Below are 19,888 nucleotides of genomic sequence, written 5' to 3' on the forward strand. Positions count from 1 at the left end.
CATAAGGCAAATTCCCCTTGGATCCCATGCCTCCTTACTTTCTCAATAAGCCTTGCATGGGGTACCTTATCAAATGCCTTGCTGAAATCCATATGCACTACATCTACTATTCTTCCATCATCAATATATTTATTTATTTGTTTGTTTGTTTGTTTGTTTGTTTATTTATTATTTTTTCCTTTTTTCTCTCTCTATCCCTCTCACAATAACTCCTTGCCTGCTCTCCATCTTCCTCTGGGCTCCCCTCCCCCTTTCTTTCTCCCTAGGCCTCCCTTCCCATGATCCTCTCCCTTCTCCAGCCTTGTATCCCTTTTGCCAATCAACTTTCCAGCTCTTAGCTCTATCCCTCCCCCTCCTGTCTTCTCCTATCATTTCAGATTTCCCCCTCTCCCTCCCATTTTCAAATCTCTGACTATCTCTTCTTTCAGTTAGTCCTGACGAAGGGTCTCGGCCGGAAACTTCGACTGTACCTCTTCCTATAGATGCTGTCTGGCCTGCTATATTCACCAGCATTTTGTGTGTGTTGCTTGGAGTATTGTGTGCAGTTTTGGGCTCCTTATTTTAGAAAGGATAAACTGACATTGGAGAGGGTTCAGAGAAGATTCACAAGAATGATTCCAGGAATGAAAGGGTTACCATATGAGGAATGTCTGGCAGCTCTTGGGCTGTACTCCCTGGAGTTCAGGAGAATGACGGGGCATCTAATCAAAACAATTTGAATGTTAAAAGGCCTGAACAGATTAGATATGGCAAAGTTATTTCTCATGGTAGGGGAGTCTAGGACACGAGGGCACGACGTCCCTTTAGAACTGAGATGCGGAGAAATTACTTTAGTCAGAGGGTGGTAAGTCTGTGGAATTTCTTCCTGGATTGTCACCTTGTCATGGTGGAGAAGCTTGTGTGGTCCTGAGATCCCTAGAGCAATGCCGTCTGGAGCTATGCTCCTGGTAGGGTCACCCATGGCGGTAAGGTCGAGGGTGAGGTCCCTGATAAAGAACAATCCAACCAAAACCTCAACGGTGGAACAGGCGGATGAAGTTACTTCGAAATCAATGGCTGTGAAGGCGGATGAAGGCTGCAACAAATCCATCAGCTCCAGTCGTCGTGGTTTCCATGCCATTGGAATCAGTTGGTTGATTTGTGAAGTATCGTGTGCTTCTTGGAGCGCAACATCAAGTACACGTTAAACAAATACATGCACAGGCATCTTCACTCTGTGGGCCACTTCTTCAGAACAAAGACCATCATCCTCAACCTCGAGGGATAGCCGCGATGACGACGGTAAGTCTGTGGAATTTGTTGCCAGGAGAGACTGTGGAGGCCAAGTCATTGGGTGTTTTTAAGGCAGAGATAGATAGATTCCTGATTAGCCAGGGCATCAAAGGGTATGGGTTGAAAGCAGGGGAGTGGGGATGACTGGAAGAATTGGATCAGCCCATGATTGTATGGCGGAGCAGACTCGACGGGCCAAATGGCCTACTCTGTTCCTAAATCTTATGGTCTTATGGTCTAACTTGTTAATCTTTGGAATGTGGGAGGAAACTGGAGCTCCCAGAGGAAACCCACCTAGTGATGGGGAGAAGAGTGCAGGAATTGAACCCAGATTTCTGCCATTGTAATAGCCTTATGCTAACTGCTATGTTGCTGTGCTGCCTACCTCATACCCACCATAACTGGCGGAGCAGACTCAATAGGCCGAATGGTCGACTTCTGCTCCTTTGTCTTATGGTCTTACAACTCCTTCGCTTTCGTCATGAGAAAGATAATCTACCAATATAATCCTATTTTCTGTCACTGGGAAATAAGAAAGGGTAAGAGTCTGCCAACATCTGATAAAGATGCACTAGAAATTTCCTAACTGACTTCACAGATTTTGATGGATAAATGTTAAATGGGGGAGGGGGATGTTGCTGGTTATGTACAGAAATTCCATCAAGTACTCCCTTTCTAGCCTGTGCTAATTATATCTGATTGCATTGGGGCTGAACAAGAAAAAAATAATCCAAAGGCAATTGATCTCAATGAGATTGCTCTACCAGTGGGACAATCAGTGAGGGACAAGACAAGCTACGTTTTCATTCTTTCCCTTTAAGGATAACTGCTTTGACCTTGATAACAGAAAACCCTTCTGAATTCAAAATCCAACAGGATTTTGCTGTTGTGCAGAAGAGTCCTGCAATTACTGATGAAACGACCATGGATTTCTCATTGAGACAGGGATATTATTTCAGATTTGCAAGCATTACTAATTATTATCTACCTCATTCCCAATTCTCAACAGGATTTGCCCAATTCCACAGGAATTCCATTTGTCTCTGCTACACTTTCCACTGTCCTTTGTTTCTATGTTTTGTTCCTTGTCCTTTTATTCTCCCCACGGTATCCGTAAGTTTTCTCTAGATGCTCTGGTTTCCTCCCACATTCCAAAGAAGTACTAGTTAACAGATTAATTGGTCATTGTAAATTGTCCTGTGATGAGGCTAGGGGTAATTCGGTGGGGTGCTGGGCAATGCGGCTCTTTGGGCTGGAAGGGGCTGTTCAGCACTGTTTCTCTAAATGAAATAAAACGTATAATAAATAAATCCTTCTTCTAGTTTAATCTTGCTTGTGTTCCTCTCTTTAGACTCTTGTTTCAGGATTCTTGTCTAGAGTGATTTAATTTTAGGATATCACCTTAAGTTTATGGTGGTAATAATTGGTTGCATGGTTATTTGAGTTACTGTCACCTTCCTATTAACATGAACCAGTCTGGACATTCTCCCCTGACCTCTCTCATTAACAAGATGTTCTAGCACACAGAACTGCTGCTCACTGGATTTTTTTTTTTTGTTTTTTGCACAATTCTCTGTAAACTCTAGAGATTATTGTGTATGGAAATGCCAGCAGATTAGCACTTTCTGAGATACTCAACCAAGAATCATTCCATGGTCAAAGTCACTTAAATCAGTAACTCATATCAGCATGTCTTACAACAGTGCTCTGCAGAAGAGCTCTTCCACATCAAACCTTGAAGCGGATGGGCTACAGCAGCAGAAGACCATGAACGTACACTCAGTGGCCACTTTATTTGGTACCGAAGGTACAAGTGATGACTAAGTGTATCTGAACATGTAGGTATTCGTTCATTACTGTGTGGAAATGCTGTATGTTTGGTATGAGGCTCATTACTGTGTGGGAAACGTTATAAGAGTGGGGCAAGGATCATTACTGTGTTGAAAATGCTGTACATTTGGTACGGTGATCATAATGAATGGTACGAACATGTTAATGGAACTATATTACAGACCACCCAACAGTCCTAAGAATTCAGAGGAACAAATTTGTAGAGTTTGCAGACTGTTGTAACAAACATAAGGTTGTTGTAGCAGGCAATTTTAACTTTCCATATATTGACTGGAAAAGGACTGGATATGATAGAGTTTGTCAAATGTGTTCATGAAAATATCCTTCATCAGTACATAGAATTCTCAACAGGAGAGTACAATACTGAATCTGCTATTAGGGAATGAGACAGGACAGGTGACGGTAATTTGTGTAGGGGAACACAATATCATTAGCTTCAAAGTAAGTATGCAAAGAGATAGGTCTGGTCCACGGGTTGAAATTCTAAATTGTAGAAAGGCCAATTTTGATGTTATCAGAAATAAAGTGGCTAGTGTGGATTGGGACAGGCTGTTTTCTGGCAGAGGTGTACTTGGAAAGTGTGAGGACTACAAAAACAAAAGTTTGAGAGAGCAGAGCTTGTGTGTACCTGTCAGAATAAAGGGTAAAGATAATAAGTGTAGGGAACCTTGGTTTTCAAGAGATATTGAGGCTCTGAGTAAGAGAAAAAAGGAGGTGCATAGCAAGTATAGGCAAGTAGAAATGAATGAGGTGCTTATGGAGTATCAGAAATGCAATACAAGAGAACACTTAAGAAAGAAATTACGAAGGCGAAAAGTAGGCTTGAAGTTGCTCAAGCAGACAAGGTGAAGGAGTGTCACCCAAACAGATACGTTTGTAAATAAAGCTTTTGGCACATTGGCCTTCATAAATCAATGTATTGAGGACAGGAGATGCGATGGTATGTTGAAGTTGTATAAGGCATTGGCGAGGCCTAATTTGGAGTGTTGTGTGCAGTTTTGGTGACCTACCTACAGGAAAGAAGTAGATGAGGTTGAAAGAATGCAGAGAAAATTTCCAGGGATGTGGCTGGGTGTGGAGGACTTGAGTTATAAGGAAAGAGTGAGTAGGTTAGGATTGTATTCTTATGAATGTAGAAGATTGAGAGGAGATTTGATAGAAGTATACAAAATCATGAGTATAGATAGGGTAAATGCAAACAAGCTTTTTCCACAGAGGTTGGGTGGGACTACAATCAGAGATCATGACTTAAGGGTAAAAGATAATTAACCCATTTGAAAGGTAATAACAAATGACCAAATAAATTTTAAAAATGTTAAAACTAATTTGTAAATGACCTTGCTTATATCTTTCTTACTGTAAAACAATTTCTCTTGACAACACTTGTGACAGCCTCTATTGGCCATGTTCAGTCATGGATGCTGCATCCCGGCCATCATACACAAGCCTGGGCAGGATGATATGGAGAATAAGCTGTTGCCATGTAGCAAGTATCCACTTTTCATGCAGCTGATGAATCCAAAGGAATGGCAGAGCCTGATATGGTTTGGCACCAGTGGTGTCTCAAGAGTCACTAGTTAGCATTGAACTCAACATAGAGAATCCAACTCTGGATCTTCCCTCAGGATTTACTCCTGAAGCCTTCCCCATGAGTGGGTATAGCCACAAGATAGCGTAGATTTGAGATCTGAGTTTTCCTTTCTTGAGATGTGCTGCCAACCAGAAATGACAAGTCCCAACCGGCCAGATCAACTAGTTTTAATGCGCTAATAGCCCATTACCCCTTCTCCTGTCAGTAGGGATGGTTCCTCCAGACAAAGGAGAGGCGGTGGATGTTATTTACTTGGACTTTCAGAAGGCATTGGATAAGGTGGCACACGTGAGGCTGCTAAATATATGGCATTACAGGAAAGATATCTATGGATAGAGGAATGACAGGAGGCAGCGAGTGGGAATAAAAAGGGGTGTAATCTAGTTGGCTGCCGGTGACTAGTGGTGTTCCTCAAGGGTCAGTATTGTGACTACTACTTTTCACATTGTTTGTCAATGATTTGGATAATGGAATTGATGACTTTGTGACAAAGTTTATGGATGATAAGTGGAGGGGTAGGTAGTGCTGAGGAAGCAATGCAATTACAGAAAGACTTAGACAGATTGGAAGAATGGGCAAAAAAGTGGCAGATGCAACGCAGTGTTGGGAAACGTATGATAGTATATTTTGGTAAAAGGAACGATAGTGCAGACTATTGTCTAAATGGGCAGAAGGATCAAACATCAGAGGTGCAGAGGTACTTAGGAGTCCTCATGCAAAACTCATGGAAGGTTAATTTACAGATTCAGTCTGTGGTGAGGAAGACAAATGCAATGTTTGCATTTATTTCAAGGGGAATAGAATGTAAAAGCAAGGAGATAATGCTGAGCCTTTATAAAACACTAGTCAGCCTGCACTTGGAGTATTTTCAATAGTTTTGGGCCCTATATCTCAGAAAGTATGTGTTGTCATTGCAGAGAATCCTGAGGCATCACGAGAATAATTCTGGGAATGAAGGGATTAACATATGAGAGGTGTTTGGTAGCTTTGAGCCTGTCCTCAATTTAGAAGAATGCAGGGGGATCTCATTGAAACCTACCGAATGTTGAATGGACTAGATAAGGTGGGTGTGGAGAGGATGTTTCCTATGATGTGGATAACCAGAACTAGAGGCACAGCCTCAAAGTTGAGGAGTAACCTTTTTCTACAGGAAGAAGGAGGAATTTTTTTGGCCAGAGAGTGGTGAATCTGTGGAATGCTCTGCCACAGACGTGGTGGAGGCCAAGTGCATAGTTATATTTAAGGTGGAAGTTGATTGTTTTCTGATCAGTTAGGGCATAAAAGGATATGGCAAGAAGGCAGGTGAATGGGTTTGAGTGGGATCTGGGATCAGTCATGATGGAATGGTGGAGAAGACTCGATCGGCTGAATAAACTAATTCTGCTCCTATGTCTTATGGTCTTATCGACTTGGTAGCCACAGGTTAAGGACTGGAGCTGGACTTGGTTGTCAGAGGCTATTTGAGATGCTGGCTAATAGGTAGAGGTAGAGGGAGCTTATACCTACTAACCCCTCAGGCTGTGACAATCTTAGAGAATCTGGCACATTTGTACATTTATTTATTTATTTGCTTGCTTGTTTGTTTATTTATCTACCTATCTATTCATCCATTCATTCATTTATTTAGAGATACAGCAGCATAAGTTGGGTGCATGATGGTCTAATGTTTAGCACAACACTATTACAGCTTGGGGCATCCTGGAGTTCAGAGTATAATTCTGTAAAGAGACTCCGTACATCCTCCCCATGGAAAGCATGGCTTGAGCTGAGACTCTTCATCAGGAAGGGGGAAGAAGCCAGAATAAGAAGGTGGGAGGAGGGGGAGGAGTACAAGCTGACAGGTAATAGGTGAAGCCGGGCGAGGGGGAAGGTGTGTTTGAAATGAGAAGGGGAAGGTGTTAGGTGGAAGATATCAAGCGCTGCAAAGGAGTAATCTGATAGGACAGGAGAGTGGACCATGGGAGGGAGGCGATGGACAGGTGAGGAGAAGAGAAGAGGTAAGAGGGGAGTCAGAATAGGGAATGGACAATTATAATATGATTGTTGTTTCAGTATTGAATGGCAAAACTTGTGGAAAAACTCCTGACAAATCTGATTAACCCTAAGCTAATCACTGGACAATTTTACAATGACCTGTTTATCTATTCACCACATTTTTAGACAGTGGGAGGAAACTGGAGCACCCTGGGAAAAAACACACATTTTGAGAACCAGACATTTTTATATGATGAGCAAGCAACAAGAGGTATGCTCGCAGGATGTCATACCTTCTGTACAGAATTTATAAGTATGGCACTATGGATCTGCATTCTCTGAAGAGCAGCGCACTTTGGAACTTTGCGTCTCCCATGGGCTTGTCACAGAGCTAGATTACCTTCTGGATGAAGACTAGAATTCACCTGATTGTTGCAGTCTGTGTTGCTGCCGTTATGAACTTCTTTGCCTCTGGCGGCTTGCTGTCTGCAACAAGAAATGTCAGCAATTTCACTCAGACAGAGTTTCATCCTCACACTAAGCAGGTGACTTATGCCGAGTGTGTGGGATGGAACACTTTCATCACTCTTCTGATGGACAATAGGTGGCAGCCAATTTGTACTCAGTCATGTTCTACAAATGACAAATGAGATAAGCCTGGATCTTGTTGCCACGTGAAGTTGCTGAAGCAGATAGCACTGACACAGTTAAGTGGAGACATGGTAGATAACATATAACATTTCTTTATCAAGTCTGTTTGGAAACCCTGGAATCCACAACAGCATTACAAGAGATGATTGTAGGGATGGGGTGCTTTCTTTCTTTATTTAGAGATACAGTGTGGACCAGGCTCCTCTGGCCCAACAAGCCACACTGCCAGCAACCCACCAATTTAACCCAAGCCTAATTACAGCACAATTTACGATGAGCAGTTAGCCTACCAACCGGCGCATCTTTTGACTGTGGGAGGAAACTAGAGTACCAGGAGGAAACCCACGTGGTGACAGGGAGAACATACAAGAACTCCTTACAGACGGCGCTAAGATCGAGCTCTGAACTCTGACATAGTGAGCTGTAATAGTATAGTATAACACTCTTGTTCGTTGGTGCTCCAGGGTGGCACGGCAGCATAGCGGTTAGCACAAAATGTTACTGCACTCACGCTCTGGGTTCAGTCCTGGTTCTGTCTGTAAGGAGTTTGCAGAATCTCCCCATGACCATGTGAGTTTCGTATGGGTGCAAGGGTTTCCTCCCACATTCCCAGGACGTTCCTATTCAGGTTAGCAAGTTGTGGGCATACTATGTTAGTGCCACAAGCATGGCACTGCCTGTGGGCTGCCCCCAGCACATCCTCAGGTTGTTTTGGTTGTTGACACAAACAAAGCATTTCACTGTCTGTATCAATATACATATAATGTTGAAAGGCATGGACAGAGTGGATGTGGCAAAGTTGTTTCCCATGATGGGGCAGTCTAGTACGAGAGGGCATGACTTAAGGATTGAAGGACGCCCATTCAGAACAGAAATGCAAAGAAATTTTTTTAGTCAGAGGGTGGTGAATCCATGGAATTTGTTGCCACGGGCGGCAGTGGAGGCCAAGTCATTGGGTGTATTTAAGGCAGAGATTGATAGGTATCTGAGTAGCCAGGGCATCAAAGGTTATGGTGGGAAGGCTGGGGAGTGGGACTAAATGGGAGAATGGATCAGCTCATGATAAAATGGCGGAGCAGACTCGATGGGCCGAATGGCCGACTTCCGCTCCTTTGTCTTATGGTCTTATGACAAATAAAACTTATCTTTTTCTTTGGATAGGCACATACAGTAAGTACTGTGTAAAAGTTTTGGACATGTAAAAAAACTGTAAAGCAAAGATGCTTTCGAAAATAATGAATGAAAAGTTTCTAAATATTAAGAAATACTATAAAGAGCAGTAAATAGTAAAAGCTAAATCAAATCAATACGTGGTGTGACCACCCTTTGCTTCTAAAACTGCATCAATTCTTTTCAACATGCCGGTTTACAACAAAATCAACTGGTCCGTTGTTCCAAGCATCTTGGAATACTTGTCACTAATCTTCTTTGGCTGTCTCACTTGCTTCTGTCACTGAAGGTAATCCCAGACAGTCTGAATGATGTTGAGGTCAGGGCTCTGTGGAGGCCACACCATCTGAAACCAGATAAAAATCTTGGATACCGAAGACTTTTGCACAGTAATGTATCACAGCAATTAATATCAGTGAGATGGCTGTGGGGTCTTTTTGAATTCACATTTGCTTGCATGACTTCCTGAAAAAAACAAGGAAAGCAGAAAGGCAAATGAAATGGGAAATTGTGGAGCCGGCAATAAATTCCTTTCCATCATTGTTTGTGGGGAAAGATCTAAATTTTCCTCTTCTTGATGAAGCATGTTGAACTGAGTTTCTACCCCATCAAGCCTAATATAAAATCATGCTTTAACCTGTATTCTGAAGTACAGATGTCATCACAATCAGAATCAGGTTTATTATTATTATTATTGTTTGTGACACATGTCATGAAATTTGTTGTTTTGCAGCAGCAGTACAGTGCAAGACATAAAACATTAATTTGAGGTATAACTAGAACAATATTTGGAGAGATTGATAGATAAATTGATAATATAAAATGCGAGCAAAATAGCAAGGTAGGGTTCATGGGTTCATGAACTGTTCAGAAATCTGATGGTAGAGAGAGAAAAGCTGTTCCTGAATCATTGAGAGATGTCTTCAGGCTTCTGTACCTCCTCCTTGGTGGTGGTAATGAGAAAAGGTCATTTTAGGTTTGTCTTGCCTTCAAGACCCAGAATTTAACTGAACTTAATTCAAAGGTCTCTGAAGGAAACAAAGTTGAGCAGAACAAAACTATGACTCAAGACAAGGGGAGAAATAACTCCAACAGCAAGATAAACTTCTTTGCTCATACTGCTTCATAAATATGACATTTGGAAATAGTTTGTTGTATTGTGAGTGGAAGTACAGTATGCATTGCAGAAAGGATGATGCAACTGGGATCACCTTATTTCAAAATTTAAAAGTAGTGAAGTTGAGAGCAAGACCTCTATTACTTCATAGCTAATGTGGTCTGTCACATATCATTTATTTTGGTTTAAGAAGTATACCATTTCATGTCGTGAAACAACTTATCCATTTCTTCCTTTCTCTTCGTCTCTTTAGGTGTTAATCCCACTAATCCCGACCTGAGGAAAAATATAGTAAGTTGTTTTTTTAATGTTTCATAAATTCATCTCTCCTCCATATGTTTAAGCATGTTTAAGCTGTAAGAGAATCCAAGGGTGATTTGGATAAATGTTGTGAGAACGAATCTGAGTGAATCAACATAAGAACATAAGAAACAGGAGCAGAATTAGGCCATCTGGCCCATCAAGCCTGCTCCACTATTTAATAAGATCATGGCTGATCTAACCATGGACTCATCTCCACTGGCCTGCCTTTTGCCATAACTCTTAATTCCCTTACTATGCCTTGTCTTAAATATACTTATTGAGGTAGCCTCCATTGCTTTGTTGAGCAGAGAATTCCATAGATTCACCACTCTCTGAGAAAGGCATTTCTTCCTCATCAGCTTTAACTTCCTTGGGGTCAATATCACAAATGACCTGACTTGGTCCAGCCAAGCAGAGTTCACTGCCAAGAAGGCCCAACAGCACTTTTAATTCCTGAGAAAACTAAAGAAATTTGGCCTGTCCCCTAAAACCCTCCCTAATTTTTATAGATGCACAGTAGAAAGCATTCTTCTAGGGTGCATCACAACCTGGTATGGCAGTTGTCCTGTCCAAGACCAAAAGAAGCTGCAGAAGATCGTGAACACGGCGCAGCACATCACACAAACCAATCTTCCGTCCATGGACTCACTTTACACCGCACGCTGTCGGAGCAGTGCTGCCAGGATAATCAAGGACAAGACCCACCCAGCCAACACACTTTTTGTCCCTCTTCCTTCCGGGAGAAGGCTCAGGAGCTTGAAGACTCGTAGGGCCAAATTTGGGAACAGCTTCTTTCCAACCGTGATAAGACTGCTGAATGGATCCTGACCCGGATCTGGGCCGTACCCTCCAAATATCCGGATCTGCCTCTCGGTTTTTTTGCACTATTACCTTACTTTCCATTTTTCTATTTTCTATTTATGATTTATAATTTAAATTTTTAATATTTACTAATTTTTACTATTTTTAATATTTAATATTTGTAATCCAGGGAGCAGGAAGCGCAGAATCAAATATCACTGTGATGATTGTACGTTCTAGTACCAATTGTTTGGTGACAATAAATTATAAAGTATAAAGTATAAAGTATCCTAAATCTGCTTACCCAAATCTTGAGACTGTGTACCATAGTTATAGTCTCACCTACCAGTGGAAACGATTTTGCTGCCTCTATCTTATCCACCTGCCTGCCTTTTTCCTATAACACTTAATTCCCCTACAATGCAAAAATCTATCCAACCTATTTAAGACAAGGTTCCATACCCCTCACGTCCATGTACTGATCCAAATTTCTCTTAAATGTTAAAATCAATCCCTCATCCACCATTTTCACTGGCAGCTCATTCCACTATCTCATCACCCTCTGAGTGAAGAGATTTCCCCTTCATGTTCTCCTTAAACTTTTCACCTTTCACCACTAATCCATGCCCTCTAGATGTAGTCTCACCCAAACTCAGTGGAAAAAGCCTGCTTGCATATACCCTATCTATACCCCTAATAATTCTAGAAACCCCGACTGAATCTCCCCTCAATCTTCGGCATTCTACAGAATAAAGTTCTAGCCTATTCAATCTTTCCCTATAATTCACATCCTCAAGCAATATCCTTGTAGAATTTCTCTGCACTCTTTCAATCTTATTTATATCTTTCCTATAGGTAGGTGACCAAAACTGCACACAAAATACTCCAAGTTAGGCCTCACCAACATCTTATACAAATTCATCATAACATCCCATCTCCTGTACACAATACTTTAATTCATGAAGGCCAATGTGCCAAAAGATTTCTTTACATCACTAGCTACCTGTGACATCACTTTCAATTAATTGTGGAACTCTATTCCCAGATCCCTTTGTTCCACCACTCTCCTCAGTGCCTTACCATTTATTGTATAAGACCCACCCTCACTGATCCTACTGAAATGCAACACCTCATATTTGTCTGCACCAAATTCCATCTGCCACTCTTCAGCCATTTTTCCAGCTGCTGCAGATCCCATTGCAAGCTTTGATAGCCTTCCTCACTGTCCACTACACCTCCAATCTTGATGTCATCTGCAAATTTGCTGATCCAGTTATCCACATTATCATCCACAAACAAGAGAAGATCTACAGATGCTGGAAATCCAAGCAACACATGCAAAATGCTGGAGGAACTCAGCCTGCTGGCAGAATCTCTAGAAGAGTACAGTCGACATTTCAGGTTGAGAACATTTATCAGGACTCATGAAGGATCTTGGCTCGAAATATCGACCACGTTATCATCCAGGTCATGGATATGGATGACAAACAACACATGGCCCCAGCACTGATCCCTGTGGCACACCACTAGTCACAGGCCTCCAGTCAGAGAAGCAACCATTTACTATTACTCTCTGGCTTCTCCCACAAAGCCAATGTCTAATCCGATTTACTACCTCAACTTGAATGCCAAGTAACTGAACCATCTTAAACAACCTCCCATCTGACACCTTGTCAAAGACCTTGGGAAAGACCATGTAGACAACATCCATTGCCATGTCTTCATCAACTTTTCTGATAAATTCCTCAAAAAACTCTATAACATCAGATGGGCGTGACTTACCATGTTGACTAACCCTAAACAAACCCTGTCTATCCAAATACTTATATATCTGTTCCATTAGAATACCTTCCAATGACTTTCTCAACACTGCTGTCAGGCTCACTGGCCTATAATTTCCTGGCTTATTCATAGAGCCTGTCTTAAACATTAGCTATCCTCTAATCCTCCGCCACCTCCCTTATGGCTAACAATGTTTTAAGTATCTCTGCCAGAATATCTCCCTGTAAATTCTACATTAGCCTCCCATGAGGTCTGAGGCAACACCTTGTCAGGCCCTGGTGATTTGTTCACTCTAATTTGCCTGAAGACAGTAAACCCTTTGAAATCTGTATTGGGTCCATGACTTTGCTGCTGCATTGCCTCACAACTATGGTCTCTGTGTCCATCTCCCAAGTAAATATATGCAAAAAAAGCCCATCTAATATCCCTCCCTTCAATTGCAGCTGCATGCATGGATTACCATTCTCATCTTCCTGAGGACAAATTTTGTCCCTTGCTATCCTTTCACTTTTAACATATCTGTAGAATCCCTTAGCACTTGCCTTCACCTTGCCTGCCAGAGCAACCTCATGTCTTCTGTTAACCCCCTGATTTCTTTCTTAAGTGTTCTCTTGAATTTTTATACTCATCAAGCACCTCATTTGTTCTTATTTGCCTAAACCTGCTATGCTCCCCCTTTAGTTTCTTAACCAGGGCCTCAACATATCTCAGAAACAAAAGTTCTCTGACAGAAACATACAAATACTATCCTTTCAATATTTCACTTTTGAAGGCCTCCTACTTCCCAAGTACACCTTTGCTTATTGTTCAAATCTTGGCTCACGTGTTCCCTGTGTCCACGGTGTTTGCAAGCTGAGCCTTCCTTCATGATTGTGATCATCTGGGCTTCTGACAGTAATTCCTCTCTGGCCAATAGCTCCCCTATTTCATCTGATGTACTACTAAGATGGCATTGCAATTTCATAAGCCCGTAAGACGTAGGAGCAAAATTGGGCCATTCAGCCCATCAAGTCTGCTCTGCAATTTCATCATGGTTGATCTCAGATCCCAATGAACCCCATACACCTGGCTTCTCGCTATATCATTTTTTGCCCTGACCAATCAGGAAATGATCAACTTCCGTCTTAAATATACCCGTGGACTTGGCCTCCACCACATTCTGTGGCAGAGAATTCCATGGATTCACTACTCTCAAGCTGAAAAAATTCCTTCTTACCTCTGTTCTAAAAGGTTGCCCCTCAATTTTCAGGCTGTGCCCTCCAGTTCCGGATACTCCTACCAGAGGAAACATCCTCTCCACATGCATCCTATCTAGTCCTTCAAACATCCGGTAGGTTTCAATGAGATTCCCCCACATTCTTCTAAATTCCAGTGAGTACAGGCCCAAAGCTGCCAAACACTCCTCATATGTTAACCCCTTCATTCCCAGAACCATCCTCGTGAACCTCTTCTGGACTCTCTCCAATGACAATACATCCTTTCTGCGATATGGGGCCCAAAATTGTTGACAATACTCCAAGTGCAGCCTGACTAGTGTCTCATGAAGGCTCAGCATTATAAGACATAAGACCATAAGACATAGGAACAGAATTAGGCTATTTGGCCCATTGAGTCTACTCTACCATTCGATCTTTTTTGTTTTCTTCTGCAACTACATTTCCCGGCCTTCTCTCTGTAACCTTTGATGCCATGTCCAATCAAGAACCTATCAATCTCTGCCTTAAATACACCCAACAACCTGTCCTCCACAGCTGCCTGTGGCAACAAATTCCACAAATTCACCACCCTCTGGATAAAGAAATTTCTCCACATCTCTGTTTTGAATGGAAGCTCCTCTATCCTGAGGCTGTGCCCTCTTGTCCTAGACTCTCCCACCATGGGAAGTATCCTTTCCACATCTACTCTGTCCAGGCCTTTCAACATTCATAAGGTTTCAATGAGATTCCCCCCTCATCCTCCTGAATTCCAGCGAGTACAGACCCAGAGCCATCAAACGTTCCTCATAATGGGTGACTTCAATCTACATGTAGATTGGGTGAACCAAATTGGTAAAGGTGCTGAGGAAGAGGATTTCTTGGAATGTATGTGGGATGGTTTTTTGAACCAACATGTCGAGGAACCAACTAGAGAGCAGGCTATTCTGGACTGGGTTTTGAGCAATGAGGAAGGGTTAATTAGCGATCTTGTCGTGAGAGGCCCCTTGGGTAAGAGTGACCATAATATGGTGGAATTCTTCATTAAGATGGAGAGTGACATAGTTAATTCAGAAACAAAGGTTCTGAACTTAAAGAGGGGTAACTTTGAAGGTATGAGACGTGAATTAGCTAAGATAGACTGGCAAATGACACTTAAAGGATTGACGGTGGATATGCAATGGCAAGCATTTAAAGGTTGCATGGATGAACTACAACAATTGTTCATCCCAGTTTGGCAAAAGAATAAATCAAGGAAGGTAGTGCACCCGTGGCTGACAAGAGAAATTAGGGATAGTATCAATTCCAAAGAAGAAGCATACAAATTAGCCAGAGAAAGTGGATCACCTGAGGACTGGGAGAAATTCAGACTTCAGCAGAGGAGGACAAAGGGCTTAATTAGGAAGGGGAAAAAAGATTATGAGAGAAAACTGGCAGGAAACATAAAAACGGACTGTAAAAGCTTTTATAGATATGTGAAAAGGAAAAGACTGGTAAAGACAAATGTAAGTCCCCTGCAGACAGAAACAGGTGAATTGATTATGGGGAGCAAGGACATGGCAGACCAATTGAATAATTACTTTGGTTCTGTCTTCACTAAGGAGGACATAAATAATCTTCCAGAAATAGTAGGGGACAGAGGGTCCAGTGAGATGGAGGAACTGAGCGAAATACATGTTAGTAGGGAAGTGGTGTTAGGTAAATTGAAGTGATTGAAGGCAGATAAGTCCCCAGGGCCAGATGATCTGCAACCCAGGGTGCTTAAGGAAGTAGCCCAAGAAATAGTGGATGCATTAGTGATAATTTTTCAAAACTCGTTAGATTCTGGACTAGTTCCTGAGGATTGGAGGGTGGCTAATGTAACTCCACTTTTTAAAAAAGGAGGGAGAGAGAAACCGGGGAATTATAGACCGGTTAGCCTAACGTCGGTGGTGGGGAAACTGCTGGAGTCAGTTATCAAGGATGTGATAACAGCACATTTGGAAAGCGGTGAAATGATCGGACAAAGTCAGCATGGATTTGTGAAAGGAAAATCAAGTCTGACGAATCTCATAGAATTTTTTGAGGATGTAACTAGTAGAGTGGATAGGGGAGAACCAGTGGATGTGGTATATTTGGATTTTCAGAAGGCTTTTGACAAGGTCCCACACAGGAGATTAGTGTGCAAACTTCAAGCACACGGTATTGCGGGTAAGGTATTGGTGTGGGTGGAGAGTTGGTTAGCAGACAGGAAGCAAAGAGTGGGAATAAACGGGACCTTTTCAGAATGGCAGGCGGTGACTAGTGGGGTACCGCAAGGCTCAGTGCTGGGACCTCAGTTGTTTACAATATATATTAATGACTTGGATGAGGGAATTAAATGCAGCATCTCCAAGTTTGCGGATGACACGAAGCTGGGTGGCAGTGTTAGCTGTGAGGAGGATGCTAAGAGGATGCAGGGTGACTTGGATAGGTTGGGTGAGTGGGCAAATTCATGGCAGATGCAATTTAATGTGGATAAATGTGAAGTTATCCACTTTGGTGGCAAAAATAGGAAAACAGATTATTATCTGAATGGTGGCCGATTAGGAAAAGGGGAGGTGCAACGAGACCTGGGTGTCATTATACACCAGTCATTGAAAGTGGGCATGCAGGTACAGCAGGCGGTGAAAAAGGCGAATGGTATGCTGGCATTTATAGCGAGAGGATTGGAGTACAGGAGCAGGGAGGTACTACTGCAGTTGTACAAGGCCTTGGTGAGACCACACCTGGAGTATTGTGTGCAGTTTTGGTCCCCTAATCTGAGGAAAGACATCCTTGCCATAGAGGGAGTACAGAGAAGGTTCACCAGATTGATTCCTGGGATGGCAGGACTTTCATATGAAGAAAGACTGGATGAACTGGGCTTGTACTCGTTGGAATTTAGAAGATTGAGGGGGGATCTGATTGAAACGTATAAGATCCTAAAGGGATTGGACAGGCTAGATGCAGGAAGATTGTTCCCGATGTTGGGGAAGTCCAGAACGAGGGGCCACAGTTTGAGGATAGAGGGGAAGCCTTTTAGGACTGAGATTAGGAAAAACTTCTTCACTCAGAGAGTGGTGAATCTGTGGAATTCTCTGCCACAGGAAACAGTTGAGGCCAGTTCATTGGCTATATTTAAGAGGGAGTTAGATATGGCCCTTGTGGCTACGGGGGTCAGGGGGTATGGAGGGAAGGCTGGTGCAGGGTTCTGAGTTGGATGATCAGCCATGATCATAATAAATGGCGGTGCAGGCTCGAAGGGCCGAATGGCCTACTCCTGCACCTATTTTCTATCTATGTTTCTATATGATAACCTTTTCATTCCTGGAATCATCCTTGTGAACCTCCTCTGGATACTCTCCATTGCCAGCCCATCTCTTCCAAGATGAGAAGCCAAAAGCTGTACATAATACTCAAGGTGAGGTCTCATCAGTGCCTTATAAAGCCTCAGCATCACATCCCTGCCCTTGTACTCTAGACCGCTTGAAATGAATACCTACATGGCATTTGCCTTCCCTCCAACCGACTCAACCTGCAAGTTAAACTTTAGAGTGTTCTGCACAAGGACTCCCAAGTTCTTTTGCATCTCAGATTTTTGGATTTTCTCCCCTTTTAGAAAATAGGGAGACCCCGCTGAGGGCGTAGTAGCATCAGCGTCGGACTTCGGGACAAAAGAACCCGTGTTCGAATCCAATCAGTCGGCTCCCCTTCACGTTTTCCATCTATGCTGAGCTACAAGCTGGTGATCTCTTTGGAAACTCACCTGGCAGAAGGCAATGGCAAACCACCGCTGTAACTTGCCTCATACGCAATTCCTCACTACGTCAGAAAGGCGTGGAGGGAAATCGTCCGCTAACTGGTGAAACTCCAGATGCGACATATCTTTCCTTTTTCCTTTAGAAAATAGTCCTCACATTTATTTGTACTACCAAGTGCATGACCATGCATTTTCCAACATTGTATTTCATTTGCCACTTTCTTGCTTATTCTCCCAATCTGCATCCTACCTGTTCCCTCAACACTACCTGCCCCTCCACCAATCTTCGTATCATCTGCAAACTTGGCTACAAAGCCATCTATTCCATCATTTAAACATTTATATGCAACATAAAAAGAAGTGGTCCCAACACTGACCCCTGTGGAAAACAACTAGTCACTGGCAGCCAACCAGACAAGGATCCTTTTATTCCCACTCGCTGCCTTCTTCCAATCAGACAATGCTCTAACCATTTCAGTAACTTTCCTGAAATACCATGGGCTGTTAACTTGGTAAGCAGCCTCATGTGTGGCACCTTGAAAGTACAAATATAGAACATCGACCGCATCCCCTTTATCCATCCTACTTGTAATCACTTCAAAGAATTCCAACAGGCTCGGCATGCAAGATTTTACGTTATGGAAACCATGATGACTTTGTACTATCTGTCCTGTGTCACCAAATACTCCATCACCTCATCATTAACAATTGACTCTAACATCTGCCCAACCACTGAGGTCAGGCTAACTGCTCTATAATTTCCTTTCTGCTGCCTTCCTCCTTTCTTAAAGAGTGGAGTGACATTTGCAATCTTCCATGCCAGAGTCCAAAGATTTTTGAAAGGTCATTTCTTTACCAGTAAAGCCACAGCTCCTCCTCTGCTTACCATGCTATCCCTCCGATACAACGTGTAACCTTGGATATTCACCTCCCAACTACAACCATTCTTCACCTACGATTCAGTGATGGCCACAACATCATATCTGGCAATCTGTAAAAGTGCAACGAGATCATCCACCTTATTTCTTATACTCCACCAATTGAGATATATCACCTTGAGTACAGTATTTGCTAACCTTTTTGATTTTGCCTTCCTAATGTACTAATACGCACCCTGTTGAATGTGACTATATCCCATCGCCTGCCTGTCCTTCCTGACAGTCTGACTGCACGCTATCTTTACTTTTTCATCATCTGTCCTATCCTGAGTCCTTTCACTCTGGTTTCCACCCCCTGCCAAATTAGTTTAAGCCCTCCCCAACAGCTTTAACAAACCTGCCAATGAAAATATTGGTCCCCCTCAGGTTCAGGAGCAACCCCTCACTTTTGAAGATGTCATACCTCCCCCAGAAGAGATCCCAGTGATCCAAGAACCTGAAGCCCTGCCCCCTGCACCAGTTTCTCAGCCACAGATTTACCTGCCAAAGCATCTTGTTTCTACCCTCACTGATGCGTGGCACAGACAGGAATCCAGAAATTACTACCTATGTCATTGCTACCATTATGTACCAGGACATCTGTCTGCTTCCCCTCCCTCTCCAAAATGTTATGGACACGATCTGAGATGTCCCTGATCCTGGCACCTAGGAGGCAACATACTATCCGGATATCCTGTTCACATCCACAGAATCTCCTGTCTATTCTGTTACGTGTGCACAGTTTTGATTTCCTGGGAGTCCATGGTTTCGTTTACTGTCGGTGTCACGTGTCCCCAGTTTCGTTTTTCTGGGAGTCCACAGTTTTGTTTCTGTGACCGTTACCTGGTGGTATATGCCGACGGTATAAAAGAAATGTGGGCATAGTGCTGAGAAGTAGTTGAAGGAAAGAGAGAGAGAGAGAGAGAGAGAGAGAGAGAGAGAGAGAAAGAGTGAAGATTGCAGATTTGGAGCTATCTGGGAACAACTCACGATCAGGAAGGGTAAAGTCTAATGCTTACCCATTCCCAAAGGATTGGGTTAATCAGCGGCCCACTGTGCATTGTGGAGACGTGTCTGTCCTTTGTATGATCTATTGGTGTGGATTTCGTGACAGTCACTTTGTTAAATCACTCTTCGTGGACTTCGGAACAATATCCCTCGGCTGGGATCTTCGGTAACCGTTTCTTCGTTCGCTAGCTGTGGAATCTTTGGAATTCATCATGATCACCTCGTCACTGCATTGTGAATCCGCAAGTCTCTCCTCTCACCTATTTTGTGAATTACTGGGACTCTCTGAACTGCCACTTTAAGACTGTGCTTGAGTATGATTTGTTAAGAACGGGTTCTAAGTTTGAGTGTAAGGGAGCTATAGACGCATAACACTGTTAACTTCTGTTTAAGAAAGTAGTTTATTTAACTTTCTATATTTTTCAGCAGATGTAAATAAGTATAACAGTTTTAATATTAAAACCCGACTCAATTTGTCATCTCTTGCTGCTGGTTCGT

At 42.7% G+C, this 19,888-nt stretch overlaps 1 protein-coding gene across 1 annotated transcript in view; it reads left to right on the top strand.

Moving 5' to 3' along the window:
• Nucleotides 1-19,888, top strand: part of LOC140211221 (PC3-like endoprotease variant B) — a 1,844,543-nt gene that overhangs the window by 799,510 nt on the left and 1,025,145 nt on the right. Inside the window, exon 5 of the mRNA XM_072280838.1 lies at nt 9,880-9,917. Coding sequence (XP_072136939.1) covers nt 9,880-9,917 — 38 coding nt within the window. The remainder of the gene's footprint in view (nt 1-9,879; nt 9,918-19,888) is intronic.

This window comes from Mobula birostris, chromosome 2 (genome assembly GCF_030028105.1).
Source record: "Mobula birostris isolate sMobBir1 chromosome 2, sMobBir1.hap1, whole genome shotgun sequence".
NCBI lineage: Eukaryota > Metazoa > Chordata > Chondrichthyes > Myliobatiformes > Myliobatidae > Mobula > Mobula birostris.